General features: G+C 39.7%; 1 protein-coding gene across 1 annotated transcript in view; it reads left to right on the top strand.

Annotated features, from left to right (window-relative positions):
• Nucleotides 1-20,169, top strand: part of LOC138368483 (mucin-22-like) — a 71,285-nt gene extending 51,116 nt beyond the window's left edge. The window contains exons 5-6 of the mRNA XM_069331002.1: nt 18,738-18,861; nt 20,051-20,169. Of these exons, the coding sequence (XP_069187103.1) occupies nt 18,738-18,861; nt 20,051-20,169 (243 nt within the window). The remainder of the gene's footprint in view (nt 1-18,737; nt 18,862-20,050) is intronic.
• Nucleotides 20,170-21,196: the final 1,027 nt, after the last annotated feature.

The following is a 21,196-nucleotide window of genomic DNA, read 5'->3' as shown; positions in this document are numbered from 1 at the left end:
AACCCATGCCGTCCAGGATCACCCCTAAACGTACACAGTACCGTGACCACCGCACCAATGATCGTCTATAAGGATTGGTCAGTCTTGGCGCTTATTAACTAAGCTCCCTGACTGACCAACCCCCGACGACACTCATGGATCCATTTGGGTACAGTTTTTCATCAAATTCTGGCGCATGCACGGGCCGCACTGAGTCTAACATGTGTGAGAAAGCTGCATGAACGCGCAAGCCATATATCACTAAGAACTCTTTGACCCGGCCAGGATTCGAACCCATGCCGTCCAGGATCACCCCTAAACGTACTGTACCGTGACCACCGCACCAATGATCGTCTATAAGGATTGGTCAGTCTTGGCGCCTATTAACTAAGCTCCCTGACTGACCAACCCCCGACGACACTCATGGATCCATTTGGGTACAGTTTTTCATCAATCAATTTCACGATCATTGGTGCGGTGGTCACGGTACTGTGTACGTTTAGGGGTGATCCTGGACGGCATGGGTTCGAATCCTGGCCGGGTCAAAGAGTTCTTAGTGATATATGGCTTGCGCGTTCATGCAGCTTTCTCACACATGTTAGACTCAGTGCGGCCCGTGCATGCGCCAGAATTTGATGAAAAACTGTACCCAAATGGATCCATGAGTGTCGTCGGGGGTTGGTCAGTCAGGGAGCTTAGTTAATAAGCGCCAAGACTGACCAATCCTTATAGACGATCATTGGTGCGGTGGTCACGGTACTGTGTACGTTTAGGGGTGATCCTGGACGGCATGGGTTCGAATCCTGGCCGGGTCAAAGAGTTCTTAGTGATATATATATATATATATATATATATATTTTTAATATATTTTTAAGATGAATAGGAAAACCAAGGATATACTGAACATCTTGTATCAGAATCTTTACTTTAAAAAACATAACGTTTCGAATACTTCTCGTATTCATCATCAGATCTAAAAGAAAAAACAGAAATCACAGTCAAATAGCTGGTAAACAAAGAACTCATACTGAATATAATTGTCTATCAAAGAAAGGAAAATGCTTAAAAAACAAAACACTTAAGCGCACTTAAAGTGATCAATACAATAAAACTTATTAACTGTCACATATATTAAAACTAATTTAAAATCCATTAAACTGCAAGATGAAATTTATAACTACTAAAACAAACCATTCCATTAAATTTACGTGTAGTGATCAGAAGTGAAACTTGATACGTAACATAGATACTAAACACTATAAAAAATATTTATATAATGACTACAAATCTACAAAAAATGTATGTAAAATACAAACAGAATAAACGACAATTATAAAGTACTAACCAAAATCTTATAAAAAACTCAAATATTAAATAAAATTAAATACCAAAAAATGTATTATATATCCTAAATAAAAGATTATATTAATGTACAATGTTAAGACGTGAAATAAGTAAGAAAGGGCAAAGACATGGTAAACTAAACAAAATTAAACTACCAAAATAAACTAAAAATCAAATTACAGGGCCTACTGTGCACTATACAGTGTACAATTGAACAGCTGAAAGGTTGCTATTTAACAGAGGCCGCAGCTCCTTTATATATAAGGATTCCATTACTCTCAAATCTGACTGGCCATTCATACAAGTGTCCAGAATTTTAAAATCAGATTCCAGCAGAGAATGATCAAACTCATAACAATGGTTTCTAATCTCAGAAAATGCTGGTTTAGACAATGGTAATCCAGTCCTAAAAGATAATCCCCGGTGCTCAAGTATCCTAATCTTAAAGTTCCGAATGGAACTCCCGACATATCCAGCATTACAGCTGGAACAATTATACATATATACGACATTTGAGCACAAGGGGGTAGGCACTTTATCTTTAAATTTAAAATAAGAGCCTATGGTATTTGTGTTGACAAAAATAAATCTAAAGTCTACTTGAGGATAACAATGCTGCAACAGTCTCCTCAAACGACTCCTTACAGAAAAGCTAATACTGCCATAAAATGGTAATTTAATATATTTAAGATCCCTTTCCACTGTAGTAATCCTACACGATGGGTGAAACTTCTTATTTAGGAAATTCCTTATAAAGGTATAAACCCTATGCACAAGATAACCATTATTTGAAAAAAATTTCACAAGAAAATTAATTTCCTGATCAAAGTTATTCCAATTAGAACATAAAACAAAGGCCCTATTCAGTAGAGTGTTAATAGCATTTTTCTTAAAAATATCAGGAACAAAGGAATTAAAATTTAAACCTAAACCAGTAAAGGTTGGTTTCCTAAAAACATTAGTGTTGAACCCATTGAGGTTATTCACTTTTACAACGAGAAACGACAATGAATTATCAACTTCACACTCTGCAGTAAACCGTATATTACTATGTTGTGCTTTAAGATACTCTCTAAATTTCTCAATATGACACTGGTCCCTAAACAACAAAAAAATGTCATCTACATATCTCCTGTACAAGACTGGTTTAAAGGCCGAAGGACAATTATCAAGCCAATTTATTTCGTGAAAACTCAAAAAAGCATTAGCCAGTGCAGGACCTAAAGGAGACCCCATTGCTACTCCATCAATTTGTTTATAATAAATATTATTAAACATAAAGATGGAGTCTTTAACTGCTATTTCTAACAGCCGTCTGAATATTTTACTACAAAATCCAGACACTAAGTTAGTGTCAGCAAATAATTGACTTACACAGATATCAATGGTTTCCAACAGAGGAATATTAGTAAAAAGTGATTCAACATCGAAACTGGCCATTATAGTTGGGAACTCAAAATTTAAAGAGGAAAGTTCTTTAACAAAATCCTGAGAATTTCTCACAGTAAATTCATTATGCGTTAATGGTTCTAATAAGGGAACCAGAAACTTAGCCAGTTTATAATTAAAAGTGCCAATCGCTGATAAAATAGGACGAATCGGTATACCTGTTTTATGAACTTTAGGTAACCCATATAAGATGCCAGGCTTAGAGCCAGTTGCAAGTAATTTAGTATAATCGAAAAGAGAGTCTTTCAAACTTCTTAAAACTCTATTCAGTTTATCCTCACATTTCAAAATATACGAGAATGGGTCTATATCAACCAACGTAAATTTAGAGGGGTCTTCTAACAACCTTTCCACCTTATTAACATACTCTAACTTGTCCAAAACCACTATCTTAATAGTGGTTTTCTCAATAATCTCAATATCTTCCTGATATTTTTAAGAAAAATGCAATTAACACTCTACTGAATAGGGCCTTTGTTTTATGTTCTAATTGGAATAACTTTGATCAGGAAATTAATTTTCTTGTGAAATTTTTTTCAAATAATGGTTATCTTGTGCATAGGGTTTATACCTTTATAAGGAATTTCCTAAATAAGAAGTTTCACCCATCGTGTAGGATTACTACAGTGGAAAGGGATCTTAAATATATTAATTTACCATTTTATGGCAGTATTAGCTTTTCTGTAAGGAGTCGTTTGAGGAGACTGTTGCAGCAGTGTTATCCTCAAGTAGACTTTAGATTTATTTTTGTCAACACAAATACCATAGGCTCTTATTTTAAATTTAAAGATAAAGTGCCTACCCCCTTGTGCTCAAATGTCGTATATATGTATAATTGTTCCAGCTGTAATGCTGGATATGTCGGGAGTTCCATTCGGAACTTTAAGATTAGGATACTTGAGCACCGGGGATTATCTTTTAGGACTGGATTACCATTGTCTAAACCAGCATTTTCTGAGATTAGAACCATTGTTATGAGTTTGATCATTCTCTGCTGGACTCTGATTTTAAAATTCTGGACACTTGTATGAATGGCCAGTCAGATTTGAGAGTAATGGAATCCTTATATATAAAGGAGCTGCGGCCTCTGTTAAATAGCAACCTTTCAGCTGTTCAATTGTACACTGTATAGTGCACAGTAGGCTCTGTAATTTGATTTTTAGTTTATTTTGGTAGTTTAATTTAGATTAGTTTACCATGTCTTTCCCCTTTCTTACTTATTTCAAGTCTTAACATTGTACATTAATATAATCTTTTATTTAGGATAAATAATACATTTTTTGGTATTTAATTTTATTTAATATTTGAGATTTTTATAAGATTTTGGTTAGTACTTTATAATTGTCGTTTATTCTGTTTGTATTTTACATACATTTTTTGTAGATTTGTAGTCATTATATAAATATTTGTTATAGTGTTTAGTATCTATGTGTTAGGTATCAAGTTTCACTTCTGATCACTTCACGTAAGGTTAATGGAATGGTTTGTTTTAGTAGATATAAATTTCATCTTGCAGTTTAATGGATTTTAAATTAGTTTTAATATATGTGACAGTTAATAAGTTTTATTTGTATTGATCACTTTAAGTGCGGTTAAGTGTTTTGTTTTTTAAGCATTTTCCTTTCTTTGATAGACAATTATATTCAGTATGAGTTCTTTGTTTACCAGCTATTTGACTGTGATTTCTGTTTTTTCTTTTAGATCTGATGATGAATACGAGAAGTATTCGAAACGTTATGTTTTTTAAAGTAAAGATTCTGATACAAGATGTTCAGTTCAGTTCTGATACAAGGTGATCCAGTTCTCTATACTTACGGGATTTGGCTGCTTCCCTGTGGGTGGCAGCGCCACCTGGTTGTGCAACACTGAGGTTAATATAGGTGTTAGCCAGGGTTGATACGCACGTGTAGTCCCATACCAACTGCTTGCCATTCTTCCAGGGGTTCACTGTGATACCATCCGGGCGACCAATAAGAGCATCAGAGTTACGGGGCGTTAGGTAACGGGGCTCTCTTTCAGCTGGGCATCCAGCTGTGGTGAGGCTCCTCTTGATGATGTCGTTAACTTCACTGTGCCTCGAGTGCCATCCCCCTGTGCTTTGGCAGAGTAGGCCATGGTGGCCGTACCTGTCAGCCACCACCTCGCCGCAAATACACCTATATCTGGTGTGGATTGGGGCAGCAAGGCGGAGGGCCACAGCAATTCGGAGGGCGTGTGGTGTAAGACGCGTGCCAGTTGCCGACATTGGGGTTGCTAACAGGAAATCCCCTGCATGTGGTGCTGCTACTGCTGTGAGGCGAGCAATGTCGTGTTGTGTTGTTGCAGCACCCAGGCACTCTGCAGCAACTTGGTCTACAATGGGGCCATCCCCGCTGGATTGCCTGTGGGCTTTTGGGGATGGTGGTTGAGGTGATTGGCCTGCACGAGAGGCCCACTCTGTGGCACAGCGTGTAAAATTGGGATCATGTACACCTGCCAGCTGATGTAAGTGGGCAGGTAGAATTTCCTTCACAAGGTCGTCGGATGCTGATAAGGAGGACAGGAAGGCTGGAACTGCGATTTGCGTTGCTGTTCGAACTCCGAGGCCCCCAAGTCTTACGGGAAGAGAGGCTTGTTTCCACTGTAGGTCATCGAGAGAGAGGTTAAGGGCTTTTTCTAGCATTGATTTCAGTAACCGGTCATAATCACTTAGTTTTTGGCTACTGTAAGATGAACACCTCAGAAAATAGGTTAACCTGGGGAGGGACAGACATCTGGTGATGAGGTAGAGTGCATCATGAGCATCAATATCCTCAATCCTCCCATCCATCCTCTTAAGGTCGACGATTTTCTTATCAAGGACCTCATCGATGGCTTTCAACCCCAGGGGAGCTCCTAGGAGTGTGCTGTCTTCAGGTTTAGTTTTATGAATATTTGGCAGAAGACCCTCTATTCTCTCTACGATGCCCTGGTTGGAACATATTATTTCACATTTAGAAGGGTTCAGGGTGAGACCTAAAACTGCACCTTGCTCCTAGATTTTTCTGATGTCCTCCAGGATTGAGTCTTGGGAACCAGCTAGGGTACCATCATCCAAGAACCAGATGTTAAGCTCGCTGGACAGGAACTCTGTGACTTGTTTGATGACTAAGCAGAAAAGGAGAGGAGCAAGGGGGTCACCCTGTTGGACGCCTTCTCGCGAGTCAATTTCATGTTCGCCAAAAAGTAGCTTAAGATCCACACTGTTGCATGAATGTACAAAAGGGTAGAGGGAAGGGAAATGACTATGAACCGCACGGAATACAGCATCCCTCTGCACCAAATTGAAGGCATTTTTTAAATCTAGCTTGATAAGGGCCTTTTCGTCTGTGATGTTGGCGATGAAGGCTCGAGCTGCATGGGCTGCCGCTTCACACCCTTGTGGAATGCCAAACCCGAGCTGTTTTGGCTTCAGCATGTTGGCCGCTGCATCACTAACTGTTCTTGCAGCTGCCTTTGCGACGAGACGCCGGAGAGAATTGCCCACAGCTATTGGCCTGATCCCTCCATCCTTTTTCTTTAGAGCACAGAGAGATGCCCCCAAAAAGATAGGTCTTATGGACGCTGGTATGTTGCCAGCTAGACATGTGTTGGTGAATCTGGTTAGTTCCACCAAGAGGTTCTTTGCAATGTCACCCAGTGCAGGGTTGAGCATTTGCTTGAGGTGGTTGGGTTTTAGTCCTGTGAACCCACCTGCTGATCCTGTAGGGAAGGACATGGCTGCTTTATGGACCACAGATTCAGCCACCCAGAGAGGTTCTGCTCCGGTAGCCCCCACTTGTACAATGTCGTCCTCACGCGGAGCCCTGGGTGGGTGTTTCTCCCTTAGGGCTTGAGCTGTTGCGGCATCTCTGTCGGCAATTGAGTCCTCACTGGCGATGACTCGTATTGCGCCAATAGTGTTTCCTTCTTCTTTTTTCTTGGTGACTGATGTTCTGATTTTTGATGTCTCGGATATGCCACTGTTGCTCTTCCTGCCGTGGGTGTTTCTCGCGCGAGTGGGAAGGCGCACCTGGTTGTCCTCCCTGGGAAAATCATTTATAGCTTTGATGACTGAGGCAGCTAAGGTTTTGTCTCTCCTTGCAGGGGTGGCTAGACATATGTTGCCAAACATTAGGAGGTTGTGCCATGCTTGGGTCGTTCCAGGAGAGTCGTTGACCTTTCTCAGGAGGGCAGATAATTTGGCTGCTGCATGGGGGCGGGCTGCTTTAGGGATGTGTTGCAAGGTTCTGGCCGATGTTGCTTTGATAGCTTCTAATAAATTTTCTGTGGGAATGAAGGTCTGGGAGGTGTTTTGCCTTACGGGCGGTGTGGGCTATTGATTGGTGTTCTCCCTGGGAGGGCGCCCAGAACCCAAACACCTGGCTCCGTTGTTGGAATGAAAGCGCACATTATCGTCCCTCAACCGGATATAGCATACCCTGTCACACGTCTGACATCTACCTTGTCTACCCCTGCTTGATGGCTCATCTTGGCTTGGAGAAGCCTGGCTATCTGTTGAGAGCTGCGACATGGGCAGGCGCTGGGCGGGCGCTGGGCGGGAGGGTGGACGGCGGGTGGAGACTGGAGGGTGGGCGGCGGTTGGAGGCTGGGGGGATGATCAGCTGGCCGTGGCACTTACTACTCAGATGAGTGGTAATTCATATACCACCTCTATACAAAGTGTGGGTATACACCCACTACCAATGTATACCCACAATATGTGGGTATACATTGGGTGGGTGGGTGGCGTAGACACACATGGGAGCCTCCCGGCTTCTATGGGCGGGTGGCAAGGTGGCCTCGTGGGTGGGGAGGCGACGTAGTGGGGTGGGAAGGAGGGAGAGAGCAGGTACTTCCCGGCCTGGGCGCTGGGTGGGGGCGGGGGTCAGGGCGACACTAACACTGGTATAATTCCCCCGTATATCACTGCACAATAATGAATGAATCACACACTTGTAATCTGACTCACTGCACGTGTGATGTACTAACAATATGATAAATATGTTGCGCCAATTATCGCTGACAACATAACTTGTTCAACAAAACTTTCAAAAAAGAAAAACACAAAACGCTATTTGGCACACGCGTAACCCCCACCTCTCTCTCCTGACCACACAACACCCCTCACTCACCCCCCACCTCCCCTCACTATGGGAGGCCTGCAGGGTCCATCCTGGCCCCTCACTACAGCCTCCATGCCTCCACACTGCCAACCCACCTGTTTTGATAAGTTTTCACATAGATGGTACACCGTAGGCACTTCCGGCCGCTCCCACGTCTGCTTGGTGTATTCACGGTGAATATGGTTGAGTCTTGGTACGGTGAGGCCAAGATTTCTCAGGGTAATGGCTGAGAAGGCAGCAGCTCCTCCGCCACACGTCCGTCCCCTAGTCCCCTATATATATGTATATATATATATATATATATATATATATATATATATATATATATATATATATATATATATAAATATATATATATATATATATATATATATATGTATATATATATGTATATATATATGTATATATATATGTATATATATATATATGTATATATATATATGTATATATATATGTATATTAGTATATTTTGGTAGCAGTCTTTCCTGTAGACATATTTTATTAAATATGACCGAAAAAGTAAGATTAATGATTCTAACACGAATTTTCTCAATCTTTCGTACATTATGCTTCACTGTTGGAGGTAAATCAAAAATCACTTCTCCAAAATTCATTTTTATTTCTAGTCTGACGCGACACGGGCGCGTTTCGTAAAACTTATTACATTTTCAAAGACTTCACAAATACACAACTGATTAGAACTTGCATTTCCCTGATCAGGGAAAATGCAAGGGAAAATCAGTTGTGTATTTGTGAAGTCTTTGAAAATGTAATAAGTTTTACGAAACGCGCCCGTGTCGCGTCAGACTAGAAATAAAAATGAATTTTGGAGAAGTGATTTTTGATTTACCTCCAACAGTGAAGCATAATGTACGAAAGATTGAGAAAATTCGTGTTAGAATCATTAATCTTACTTTTTCGGTCATATTTAATAAAATATATGTATATATATATGTGTCGTACCTAGTAGCCAGAAGGCACTTCTCAGCCTACTATGCAAGGCCCGATTTGCCTAATAAGCCGAGTTTTCATGAATTAATGTTTTTTCGACTGCCTTACCTACCTAACCTAACCTAACCTACCTTTCTCGGCTACCTAACCCAACCTAACGTATAAAGATAGGTTAGGTTAGGTTAGGTAGGGTTGGTTAGGTTCGGTCATATATCTACGTTAATTTTAACTACAATAAAACAAAATTGACCTCATACATAATGAAATGGGTAGCTTTATCATTTCATAAGAAAAAAATTGGAGAAAATATATTAATTCAGGAAAACTTGGCTTATTAGGCAAATCGGGCCTTGCATAGTAGGCTGAGAAGTGCGTTCTGGCTACTAGGTACGACATATGTATATATATATGTATATATATATGTATATATATATGTATATGTATATATATATATATATATATATATATATATATATGTATATATATATGTATATATATATATATATATATATATATATATATATATATATATATATATATATATATATGTATATGTATATATATATATATATATATATATATATATATATATATATATATATATATATATATATATATATATATATATATATATAAAACCATCGAATGGTTTTATATATGGTTAACCATCGAAGATAGGGTTAACCATTCTTGGTTAATTCTTAGGGTTAACCATAGGGTTAACCATTCAGTTAACCATTCTTGAGGCAATTCACATAAGAATAGAGCGACCTACCATGAACACCCAAATCACGGAACTATTTACTCTACCCACCATGAGAGTAAGGACAAGACAAGAACATATCGATGCCAACACAGAAGACAATGTCCAACATAACAGGCCAATTACACTGGATTAATCTTTGTGTTTAGATAGGAGATGCCTCGTATGGGCCAATAAGCCTTCTGCAGCCCCTATGTTTATCCCTTATGTATCCCCCCATGTTTTCACCTTCATTGTATTATCACCTGACCTAATGCGGGTATAAAATCAACTAGTATTGTAAGATCTGTTCACTTGAGAATGAACCATGGAGGTTCGAAACGTCGTGCAAATTATACAAATAAGTGTAATACACTCTATAGTAAATCACTTCTTTTCTTCTCCTTAAAAGTACGAAAATGAGTTTTGGAGAACTCCTATTTCAATTAAGCCCTGATGCTAAGAAAATAGTTAGAGGGATAGAAGCCCTAAACCAGAAAATAATAAATACAGAATATGCGGGCATATTCAATGAAACATGTTTGAAAGAAAACCTGCTGCCAGTATACACCAATATATATATATATATATATATATATATATATATATATATATATATATATATATATATATATATATATATATATATATATATATATATATATATATATATGTATACGTATGTATATATATGAAGTACTCCTCAACTCCTCACCACCATTCTCCCCTCCCCCGCTCCCTCGACCTCCCAAAATCTCCAACTCACTCGTCCTCCCCACTATCCCCCCTCCTCCGTCCCCACTATCCCCCCTCCTCCGTCCCCACTATCCCCCCTCCTCCGTCCCCACTATCCCCCCTCCTCCGTCCCCTCGTCCTCCCCACCATCCCCCACTTCCCCGTCCACTCGTCCTCTCCACCATTCCCCACTCCCTTAGTCCTCCCCACTCCCTTAGTTCTCCCCCACTCCCCTAGTCCTCCCCACTTCCCCGTCCCTTAGTCCTCTCCACCATGGTTGCTGGTCCGGTAGGGGCCTGGTAGCCTGGTTAATTGTGCGCAGGACTCGTAATTCTGTGGCGCGGGTTCGATTCCCGCACCCGGCAGAAACAAATGGGCTAGGTTTTTTTTCACCCTGAATGCCCCTGATTTCACCCTGCCCTGTACCTGCCCCAGGTACCTATTTACCTAGCAGCAAATAGGTACCTGGGAGTTAGTCAGCTGTCACGGGCTGCTTCCTGGGTTTGTGTGTGTGTGTGTGTGGTGTGGGGAAAAAAGTAGTTAGTAAACAGTTGAGAGGCGGGCCGAAAGAGCAAAGCTCAACCCCCACAAACACAACTAGGTGAATACCATACCCCACTCCCCCATCCCCTCATCCTCCCCACCATCTTCCACTCCCCTGTCCCCTTGTCCTCCCTACTATTCTTCACTCCCCTGGCCCCTCGTTCTCCCCACCATCCCATACTTCCCCATCCCCTCGTCCTCCCCACTATCCCTTACTCCTGTCCCCTCGTCCTCCCTAGCTAAATCCCCAGACTAAATCGAAATCTATAAAAATTTAATTTATCAATGCAATCAGAAACATTGAAATGAATTCGTAACATATTTAGTATAGCGTGTGTTGCTATGACGTGCCACAGATGGCTCGGTTTTTCAAAAATAACATGATTTACCTGTCACAAGTGTGGCATCTATATAGTAGATATACAAAAACATGCATGTATTTGAATGGATTATTTTATCAAAATTTCAAAGCATTAGGTGAAGCACTTTTGGAGCATGTGTTGCTCCTAAGTGTAACAGATGCCGCTTTTTTTTTTAAAGCATGTTTTTTCCTGTCACAGGTGAGGCATGTATATTGGAGATATATAAAAACACGCTCTTATTCGAATACAACGTTGTGTGTCAAAATTTCAAAGCAATCGGTGAATAGGTTTCGAAGTTTTTCTCACATGAAAAACACATGAAAAACACAGTTTTTTATAAAAAAGCATGTTTTTTTCCCTTCATGCATACTATATTGACGTGACATCTATATAGTATGTATTTAAAAACACGCTCGGATGCGACTGGAACATTGTGTGAAAATTTCAAAGCAATCGGTGAAGAACTTTCAGAGTTTAGCGATTTTGAACAAATGATATATATATATATATATATATATATATATATATATATATATATATATATATATATATATATATATATATATATATATATATATATATATATATATATATATACATATATATATATATATATATATAGACTGGCTGTACCCGGCCACGCGTTGCTGAGTTCACCATTCCCCACTACCCCGTCCCCTCGTTATGCCCCATCTTTCACCCCTCCACCGTCCCCATGTCCTTCCCACCATCCCCCACTCAAAACTCCTCATCCTCCCCACCATTCCCCACTCCTTCTTTCGTGCGTTCCCAAATGATCTGATGTTCCCATCATTGAAAATTAAGAAGAACAGTTAAAAAACGAAATTAAAAAAAGGAAAAAAATACTATACGCACAAAATGAATGGAAGGTAAACAACACGGCTCTATTTCAATTCAATGTCACAAAATAATTAAATAAAAATGAAAAAAAATAAAACTATAAAAATTCAATTTATCAATGCAATTGGAAACATTGAAATGGAATCGTAACATATTTAGTATAGCCTGTGTTGCTTTTACGTGCAACAGATGACACAAAAAAAACTTTCAAAAAAAGGTAGTTTTTACCTGCCACAGGTGTGTCATCTATATTGTATGTATATAAAAACAAATGCGTATTCGAATGTACCGTTGTATGAAAATTTCATAGCAATCGGTGAAGAACTTTCTGAGAGTACAGTGTGTGTTTTCCTACGTCCAACAGATGGCGCTGTCTCTAAAAATTTTTTTTTACCTGTCACTGGTGTGGCATGTATATAGTAGGTATATAAAAACACACGTGTATTCAAATACAACGTTGTGTCAAAATTTCTAAGCAATCGGTAAAGATGTTTCAGAGATTTCCCTCACATAAAAAACACAGTCATTTTAAAAAAAAACATGTTTTTAGCTGTCACTGACGTGATGTAATGAAATGAACGGTATGGTAAACAACACAGCTCAATTCCAATGCAATGTCACACAAAATAATTAAATCAAAATGAAAATAAATTTAAATCTATGCAAATTTAATTTATCAATGCAATCAGAAAATTGAAATGGAATCGTAACACATTTAGTGTAGCGTGTGTTGCATTTACATGCAACAGATGGCATCGTTTTATAAAAAAGCATGTTTTTACCTGTCACAGGTGTTGCATCTATATAGTATGTATATAAAAACATGTGCATATTAGAATGGCACATTGTGTCAAAATTTCAATGCAATCGGTGAAGAACTTTCGGAGATTACAGCGTATGTTGCTCTTACGTCCAATAGATGTCACTGTTTAAAAAAAAAAAAAAACATATTTTTACCTGTCACAGATGAAGCATGTATATAATACGTATATAAAAACACTTACGTATTCGAATTCAAAGTTGTGTCAAAATTTCAAAGCAATCGGTAAAGATGTTTCGGAGATTTCCTTCACATGAAAACTCACATGAAAAACAGTTTTTCGAAAAAAACATGTTTTTCTCTGTCTCAAACGTGAAATCTATATTATTTTGAATATAAAAACACGCTCGTAGGCGAATGGAACATTGTGTCAAAATTTCAAAGCAATCGGTGAAGAACTTTCGGAGATCAGCGATTTTGAACAAACGAACATTTACATTTTTATTTATATAGATATCAGTTAGTTTAACCAAAAGAGAATGCCCATAAAAGAATGTGATAATAAAAGACTATAATAAAATCATGGAAAACATTATTGATACTTTAAACTGCAATGAGATTGATTAGATGATGAGAAATTTGCTCGAAAGAAAAGACATGAAGAGGAAAACTGCCAGGCACAGCTGAAATATTTTGCTGTAAAAGAGACTTTAAAATAAATGACAAAAAACATGTGTGGTTCCAATCTTTAAGAATGGAGACAAACGTAAGACGTCAAACAAGTGGTAAGTATCTTCACATCTCTTCCTTATAAGATACCGGGCAACATAATAAGGTATAAACAAGCTGAATATATAGACAAAACAGAATTCATAGCAGAGAAACAACATAGTTGAAAGTAAGTGAACTCGGTCTTAATTATTGTTTAATTACATGGAATAATTAATAAATTCAGAGAGAAGAGAAAGGGTCACGATGCCCATGGGATATTCTTCGACAGCCAGAAGACCTTTACACCGTCCCTCACATAAGACTGGATCAAATAGTTGACATAATTTTGAAGAACAATCAAGCATATTAGTCTAGATCTTAAATAGCTCAAACATATCAAGAGAGACAGCAACAGAGTTGTAAGGATGCTCAACCTGCCTCAAGGGTCAGAAGCGAAGTACTAGTATTTCACACCAACGATAACGACCTGAGAAGGTGTATTCATTCACTTCGTTATTGCGAAGAATGCTAACCTAATAGAGAGAATACTTAAATAATGGAAAACTGTGCTTGGCACAAATTATTAAAATTATCAGTCAAATGTTTACTTTAGCTAAGCATAAGCGAACGTCAAGCTTCCGAATACTGGCATTGGAGAAGGAGGACCGGAAGAGCTCTACAAGCTGACAGAGAGCTTGAAGCTTTAAAAGATAAAAATCCTTCCAGTGGGTATCAACATAAGTTTTGCGCTAGAAACGCAAATGAAACAGAGAAGATTATCAGCAGAATTAAATTATCAGGCAAAAGAACAGCCTTTGGAACCTAACCGCAATAACAGCACATTGAACAGGTTTCTCGCCACCTAGTAAACATCGACAGACATTAAACACAACTATGTCTGCTAGTGGGTCAGTAACAATTATCCTTATAACTATATGCCCCTTTAACTGGAATTAACCATGATTACTTTAACTAATGTCCGGACAATATCAATGCCACTGTAATTAATATCGGTGCGCTAAGCGATACAGATTCCATTAGTTTTAAGCCAGCAGTCAATACAGACGGAACTTGTGGTCAGGCGCTAACATAAATAATTATAACTAGTGCTGACGCAGAAACCATTACAGATATAACAAGTGCCGTAATTAGAAATGAATCACGTATTCTGCATGTTGGCCCTAATTATGTGCGTTTACAACTTCGCATCAGTGAAACTGTTTTTATTAATGAGTTACAAATTTGATTAAATTGATCAAAAAGATTTTAAAAAAAATCTATAATCCTATGACGTTTTCGTTTAATGTTCTCCGTCTCAGACGTAAGAAACATCTCCACTAAACCCAGAGGGCAACACCGCTGAACAAAATCAAAGTTGCTCACAACATCTTATCCAATGAGAGAGGAGGAAGGTTGTACCGGAGGCAGGTGCCCAGGCCGCTCCCTAGCTAGGGCCAGATTAATGTCTCCTTCTTATGACCCTTGGCCCAGCCCTCGGGTACGCCCACCTGCTGCCAATCCCTGAGGATGGCTGAGGTAATCCCAGCCATTATACCCCGCCAGCGCCACACCCTTGAGAACGGAGGGAATCTTGAAGCCTTTCCTGGCCTTTAATCTTGAGTTATTTGGTCTGCAAAATGTATTCTGCATTTGAGAGAAAAATTTCAGGTGAATTCTGAATTAAATTAGCGAAACTCTCATATATATGAGTACATATATATTGGAGTTTCGAGTTTCGCTAATTTTAATTCTCATTTTTTTTCTAATCGGTTTATTTGAATTAAATTTATATTATTATATTAAACCGAGAACATGACTTACTCACCTAGTTATGTTAGATTAGGATAGGATAGGTTAAGTTAAGTAGGATAGATTTGGTAAAATTTCTACGTTAGTTTTAACTCTAATTTTTAAAAAATAAAGTCATATATAGTATAATAGAGAGATTTATCATTGCGTATGAAATGTTTTAGAAAAAATATATACTTTCAGAAAAACTTGGCTTGTTAGGCAAATCGAGCATCGCATACTAAGCCAAATAGCGCATTCTGGCTATTATGTACAACATATATACTAGAGGGGGTCACCCCGCGTTGCTGGGATCTGTCTGTCTCCCATCTGCCCATTTATCAATCTATCCATCCATCTAGCTATCCATCTTTTTGTCCATCTATCCGTCGGTCTATCCCTCTTTCTGTCCATCTATCCGTCGGTCTATCCCTCTTTCTGTCCATCTATCCGTCGGTTTATCCATCAATCTATCCATCTATCTACCAATCTATTTAAAAACCAATTTATCTACTAATCCATATACCCAACTTGCCATCCAAATATCCATCTGGCCATCCATATACCCATATATCTCCATCTATTTATCCATCTATCTGTCTATTCATCCATCCATCTGTCCATTCTGATATTTATCCATATTTATATCTGTCAATCCATCCACCTTTCTATCTATCTCTGAGCCACTTATCAATGAATCTATATCTATCTAATAATCCAGAATAATCTAGCTTTTCATCTATATATGCTTTTATCTATCAATCTGTCTATCCATGTACCTCATCTTTCCTACCATCTGTCCATCTATCCACCCAACTATCTTTCCATCTACCTATCCATCTATCTACTCGTTTTTCCTTCAATCTACCAATCCATCTATTTATCCTTCCACATTATTTAATAAATATTATATAAATAAATTTGTATTTAATTAATAATTGAACCAAATATTAAACGGCACTTAAATTAATAGGGAAGAAAAAAGGTTGTACAAAATAAGTGGCCTTTGCTGCACGCGAGGTCTTGACAGGTGCACACATCATAAGCCAGTCTCTGGGGGAACAGCTAGAGGGGATGGTCATTGTGTAACAGGAGATCTCCTCGAAGGTATGTCTTACATAAACAAACTTATAATAACTAGTTATATTAAAATACTCGCAGAAGTCACCAGTGGGACTGGGAAAAATGTTAGTGTGTCGTAACAGATAAATGATGTCAAGTTCCTCGGCGCTTGAAGTAATATATTCAATGTCTTGGAGATGCTTTGGGCGAGCCTAATTAAACTGTACGGGAATATTGGTTATTTTATCAGTAGTGTAAGAAGGGGAAGACGCCGGATCATCCAAGGGCCTCGTGAAGGAAGTTATGGCCCCAATGTCTTTCCTTCACGAAGTCAATTGATGTGAAATATTCAGTGCCGAGTCAACAGATTTTAGCATTAATTCAAATAGTTCCCTCTGTTTGACTAATCATCTTGTGTGAGGAGGACTGTTAGCATTACGTAGCTACGTTATGACACACTCTGTATTCCCCTTCGTATAGCCTAGGGCAGCTGCACAAATACATATGTACCTAAATGTGTTAAAAAAATAGTGAAATAAGATAAGGATTTTCAAAACAAGTGTTTGGATGACAATTTTTCATTCGAAAGACAACCTTTTTGGTTACACTGATGGGGAAGGAGAGTGTGTGGACAGGAAGGGAGGAGGTAGGAGGAAGGGTGTGTGTGGGCAGAGAGGGAGAAGGTAGGGAAAGGGTGTGTAATAGAAGGGATGGGGAAGATTAGGTAATGTCATGAGCGCTGGGAGAAGATGGAAAGTGAATATTGGAGGAAATGGGAAGTGTTGGTAGCTGGATAAGGGGGAGGGGATGTGTTTGGGGACATTGGCGAAGTTGTGCGTGTGTGGGGGGGGGAGGGAGTGTAGATCGTGTAGGGTGTGTGTGTGTGGGGGGGGGGGAGTGTAGATCGCGTAGGTTGTGTGTGTGTGGGGGGGGGGAGTGAGAGGGTGTGTGAGTGTGTGTGTGTGTGTGTGTGTGTGTGTGTGTGTGTGTGTGTGTGTGTGTGTGTGTGTGTGTGTGTGTGTGTGTGTGTGTGTGTGTGTGTGTGTGTGTGTGTTTGTGTGTGTGTGTGTGCGTGTGTGTGTGTGTGTGTGTGTGTGTGTGTAGTTGAAGAGTGAGAGGGTGTGTGTGTAGGAAAAGACTGAGAGGGTGTGTGCGTGTGTGTGTGTGTAGGGGAATAGTGAGAGGGTGTGTGTGTGTGTGTGTGTAGGGGAAGAGTAGGAGGGTGTGTGTGTGTTGGGGAAGAGTTAGAGGGTGTGTGTGTAAGGGAAGGCAGGGAGAGAGTGTGTGTGTGTGTAAGGGAAGACAGGGAGAGTGTGTGTGTGTAAGGGAAGACAGGGAGAGAGTGTGTGTGTGTAAGGGAAGACAGGGAGAGAGTGTGTGTGTGTAAGGGAAGACAGGGAGAGAGTGTGTGTGTGTAAGGGAAGACAGGGAGAGAGTGTGTGTGTGTAAGGGAAGACAGGGAGAGAGTGTGTGTGTATAAGGGAAGACAGGGAGAGAGAGTGTGTGTGTGTAGAGGGATACGGGGAGGGTGTGTGCGGAAGAAATGGTTACCGGGTGGTCCCGGGCACTGCCGAGTACACCATGCAGTAGTTGTTAAAACGAAGACACAGCTGTAACTACTTCATAACCATATTATTAATATAACATCAATTACGTAACTATTGATGAATATGAAGATAGGGGATGATGATCATTCAAATAAAGGAATGGATGTTTAACAGGGACTCAACAAGAGATTCCAAGAAGTCTTCACAATAAAGGAAGGTGAAGTGCTACTGAGTCGGACGGTGTCAAACAGACGCCGCTGAGAGACTCAGATTTCCACATAAGAGAATGAATCATATGCATGAGCTGGATACAACTAAGGCTCTTGAATCTTCTAGAATCTCCATGGTTTCCCAAGGAAGGAGAGGAAGCCTCATACGCTTTCTATGGTGAATGAAAAGTTCTTGAAAAAAAGGGAGAATGGCCAGAACGGTGGAAGACAATCAGTTTAGAGCCAATGTTGGAGGAAGACAGATTACAGCCTGGACCCAGGCTGGGCTCGGGGTGTAGGACGCCTGAAAACACTCTGCAGGGAAAAAGGAGTTTTGTCCAGGTATTACCGGCCAGCAGTGTCATTAACGCGCATCTCAAGTAAGCAGATGAAGATCATGAGGTACTTACTGACCAGTAGCAACACTGCAAAGATGAAACTGTTTCACGCCATCAGGATAGGATCCAGAGAAGTAGATCTTTTCTCACAGACCTGATACTATTCTTTGAGTGGCAAAAGAAATGGGAAACGATAAATGAAGTCGGACATATTGTTAAAAACCCTCCAACAGAACCCCGCAGGCGACCAGTTGCACGAGCAGCCAGGAGTCAAAGGGAGGGTACCCGAGTGGATAAAGAAGTCTCTCGGCAAAAGTCGGTACAAAAGAGAAGCAAAAATTGAGGGAGTGAGGCACAGTGAGGGAGACAAGATGTCAGAATGTTTCCATGTCACCTGCGGAGTCCCACAGGTGTAGGTTCTCAGACCTATCATAATCCTGATAAAAATTATATGAAGTAAGATAGCAAGACACTCAAAGACAACCTGGATTTAAAAAAATGTGCCTTGGGAATAGGGGGGGAATCTAAATACACTCAGAAAATCTAATACTTTGAGATTTTTCTTCTTATTTTAGTTACACTAATTCACTAGTGATGCTCAGTCATAAGGACTGCACAAGCCAATACGTTAAGTGCCAGATGGGTAGATTATACTTCGCAAAACTGAAAAAGACAGTCAAGAGCAGCTATCGGGATCCAATTGCTTGATTCCACAATTTTACAAGGGCTAGGTTAGTTTTTTGCAGTAGGAGCGAGGGGTAAGTATTGCTGAAAGGTGTTGACCTGAAGACACTTCTTTCGTTAACAACAATTTATTACAGAACGTAATACTAATACAAAGCACAACAATTTAACGTTACGTTAATTGTCCTCAGAGCGACACTAATGCCAGCTAATCAAACAGCCCTCAGTATAGCACGGACTCCTGTCCGTACCGCTCTTGACTGGTATACTGAATTAGACTGAAAAAACGGATGCTCACTTGCACTCAAGATACAAATCAAAACAATTTCAGCAAAACAATTACAACCATACCAACACAGCAAGACGGTCACTGAGACAGTCTCTCGTAACCTTCTTAATTACGTTAACGCACGTCTCTAAGGACGGCCATCAAAACAATGGAAATTGACTTTATCTGTTCGTATAACACAGCCAAGAACAATCGACTTCAAATCAATTCTTATCAAAACAACAATTTGGATAATTACATTAATTAATTACGTTAATTAATGTCATCCAGACATTAAAGATAATTTATGTTAATGACAACCTGTTATTCAGTCCAACAATCGAAGCAACAATCCTCTAACTGTACTTACTCTGTCATCAAGACAATTTAACAAGCAGAAAGAAATTACATTATGTACTTTCTCAGGAACAGTTACTTAATCAAGACCAATTACGTTAACACAACACTATGACTCAAGACAACTTGCCAATCAAGAATATGTCACTTCACTTAATTACATTAATTACACTGCCTCAATGGACAGTTATCTCAACAACTAAATTACTTCACTGATTCTTCAATTATCCATTACAGATCACAATAACCTTGTCACGCAGACAGAACTGAGCACAGTTACACTAGGCTACACTTCTCAGTGCTTAATCAATAACACAGCACAAAGACAACTTCACAAGACACCAGTTTATCAATAATCACAAAAACATTTAAACCCAATAAACACAGAAATCCAAATCAGGGTATCACAACAGATCACGTCTTAGCCCTTTTGGACTCAATGGTTACTCCTGGAATGATAACAAAACATTCACATGGAAGCTTATCAACAGTACGGTATAAAATTGAACCGAGCCACACTTCAACACAATAGTACAATCCTGACTAAATATGTAAATACGTGCATCACACAAAAAACCAGGGACCAAATAGCAGTAATCCTACAGACGTACTGTAACCGTCCCTTACATGTGCGTTTCCTGGAGTACACTTCCCTCGACTACGCTTCCCTCACCTGTACAGATACTAATGGGACAACGTCAAGTTGGACGTTGATGTAAAGTCAACAATAGAAACTCAAGCACAAACAATCACAGAGATAATATTTGAGTACTCACATTAGACCGGCCTTCTCATTCAGCCTCTCCTCATACATACAGAAATGAATACTGCAGTTGATCGAAGATCCGCTCAGCACTCCACACGTGGTTATAACAAGACCACGGGGAGTAAGATAGTACCAGGTGGTGGGTGACGTCTGGACTCACCCGCGCGGGATGTGTGCGTGGCACAAAAATGGGTGTCGCTCACAGAGGCGAGATTTGCGCGTTCCAACCGGGAGGGTGAGCGGCGTGCAGTACTCACCTATTTGTGCTTGCGGGGTATGAGCTTTGGATCTTCGGTCCCGCCTCTCAATTGTCAATCAACTGGTGTACAGATTCCTGAGCCTACTGGGATCTATCATATCTACATTTGAAACTGTGTATGGAGTCAGCCTCCACCACATCTCTGCCTAATGCACTCCATTTACTAACTACTCTGACACTGAACAAGTTCTTTCTAATGTCTCTGTGGCTCATCTGGTTACTAAGTTTCCACTTGTGTCCCCTTGTTCGTGTTCATCCCGTGCTAAAGGGTTTGTGTTTGCCCACCTTGTCACTTCCCCTGAGAATTTTGTAGGTGGTTATCATGTCTCCCTTTACTCTTCTGTCTTCCAGGGACGCA

Source organism: Procambarus clarkii, chromosome 25 (genome assembly GCF_040958095.1).
Source record: "Procambarus clarkii isolate CNS0578487 chromosome 25, FALCON_Pclarkii_2.0, whole genome shotgun sequence".
In the NCBI taxonomy this organism is placed as follows: Eukaryota; Metazoa; Arthropoda; class Malacostraca; order Decapoda; family Cambaridae; genus Procambarus; species Procambarus clarkii.
Note: the sequence above shows the minus strand (reverse complement) of the source record. Positions and strands in the feature narration are given on the sequence as shown.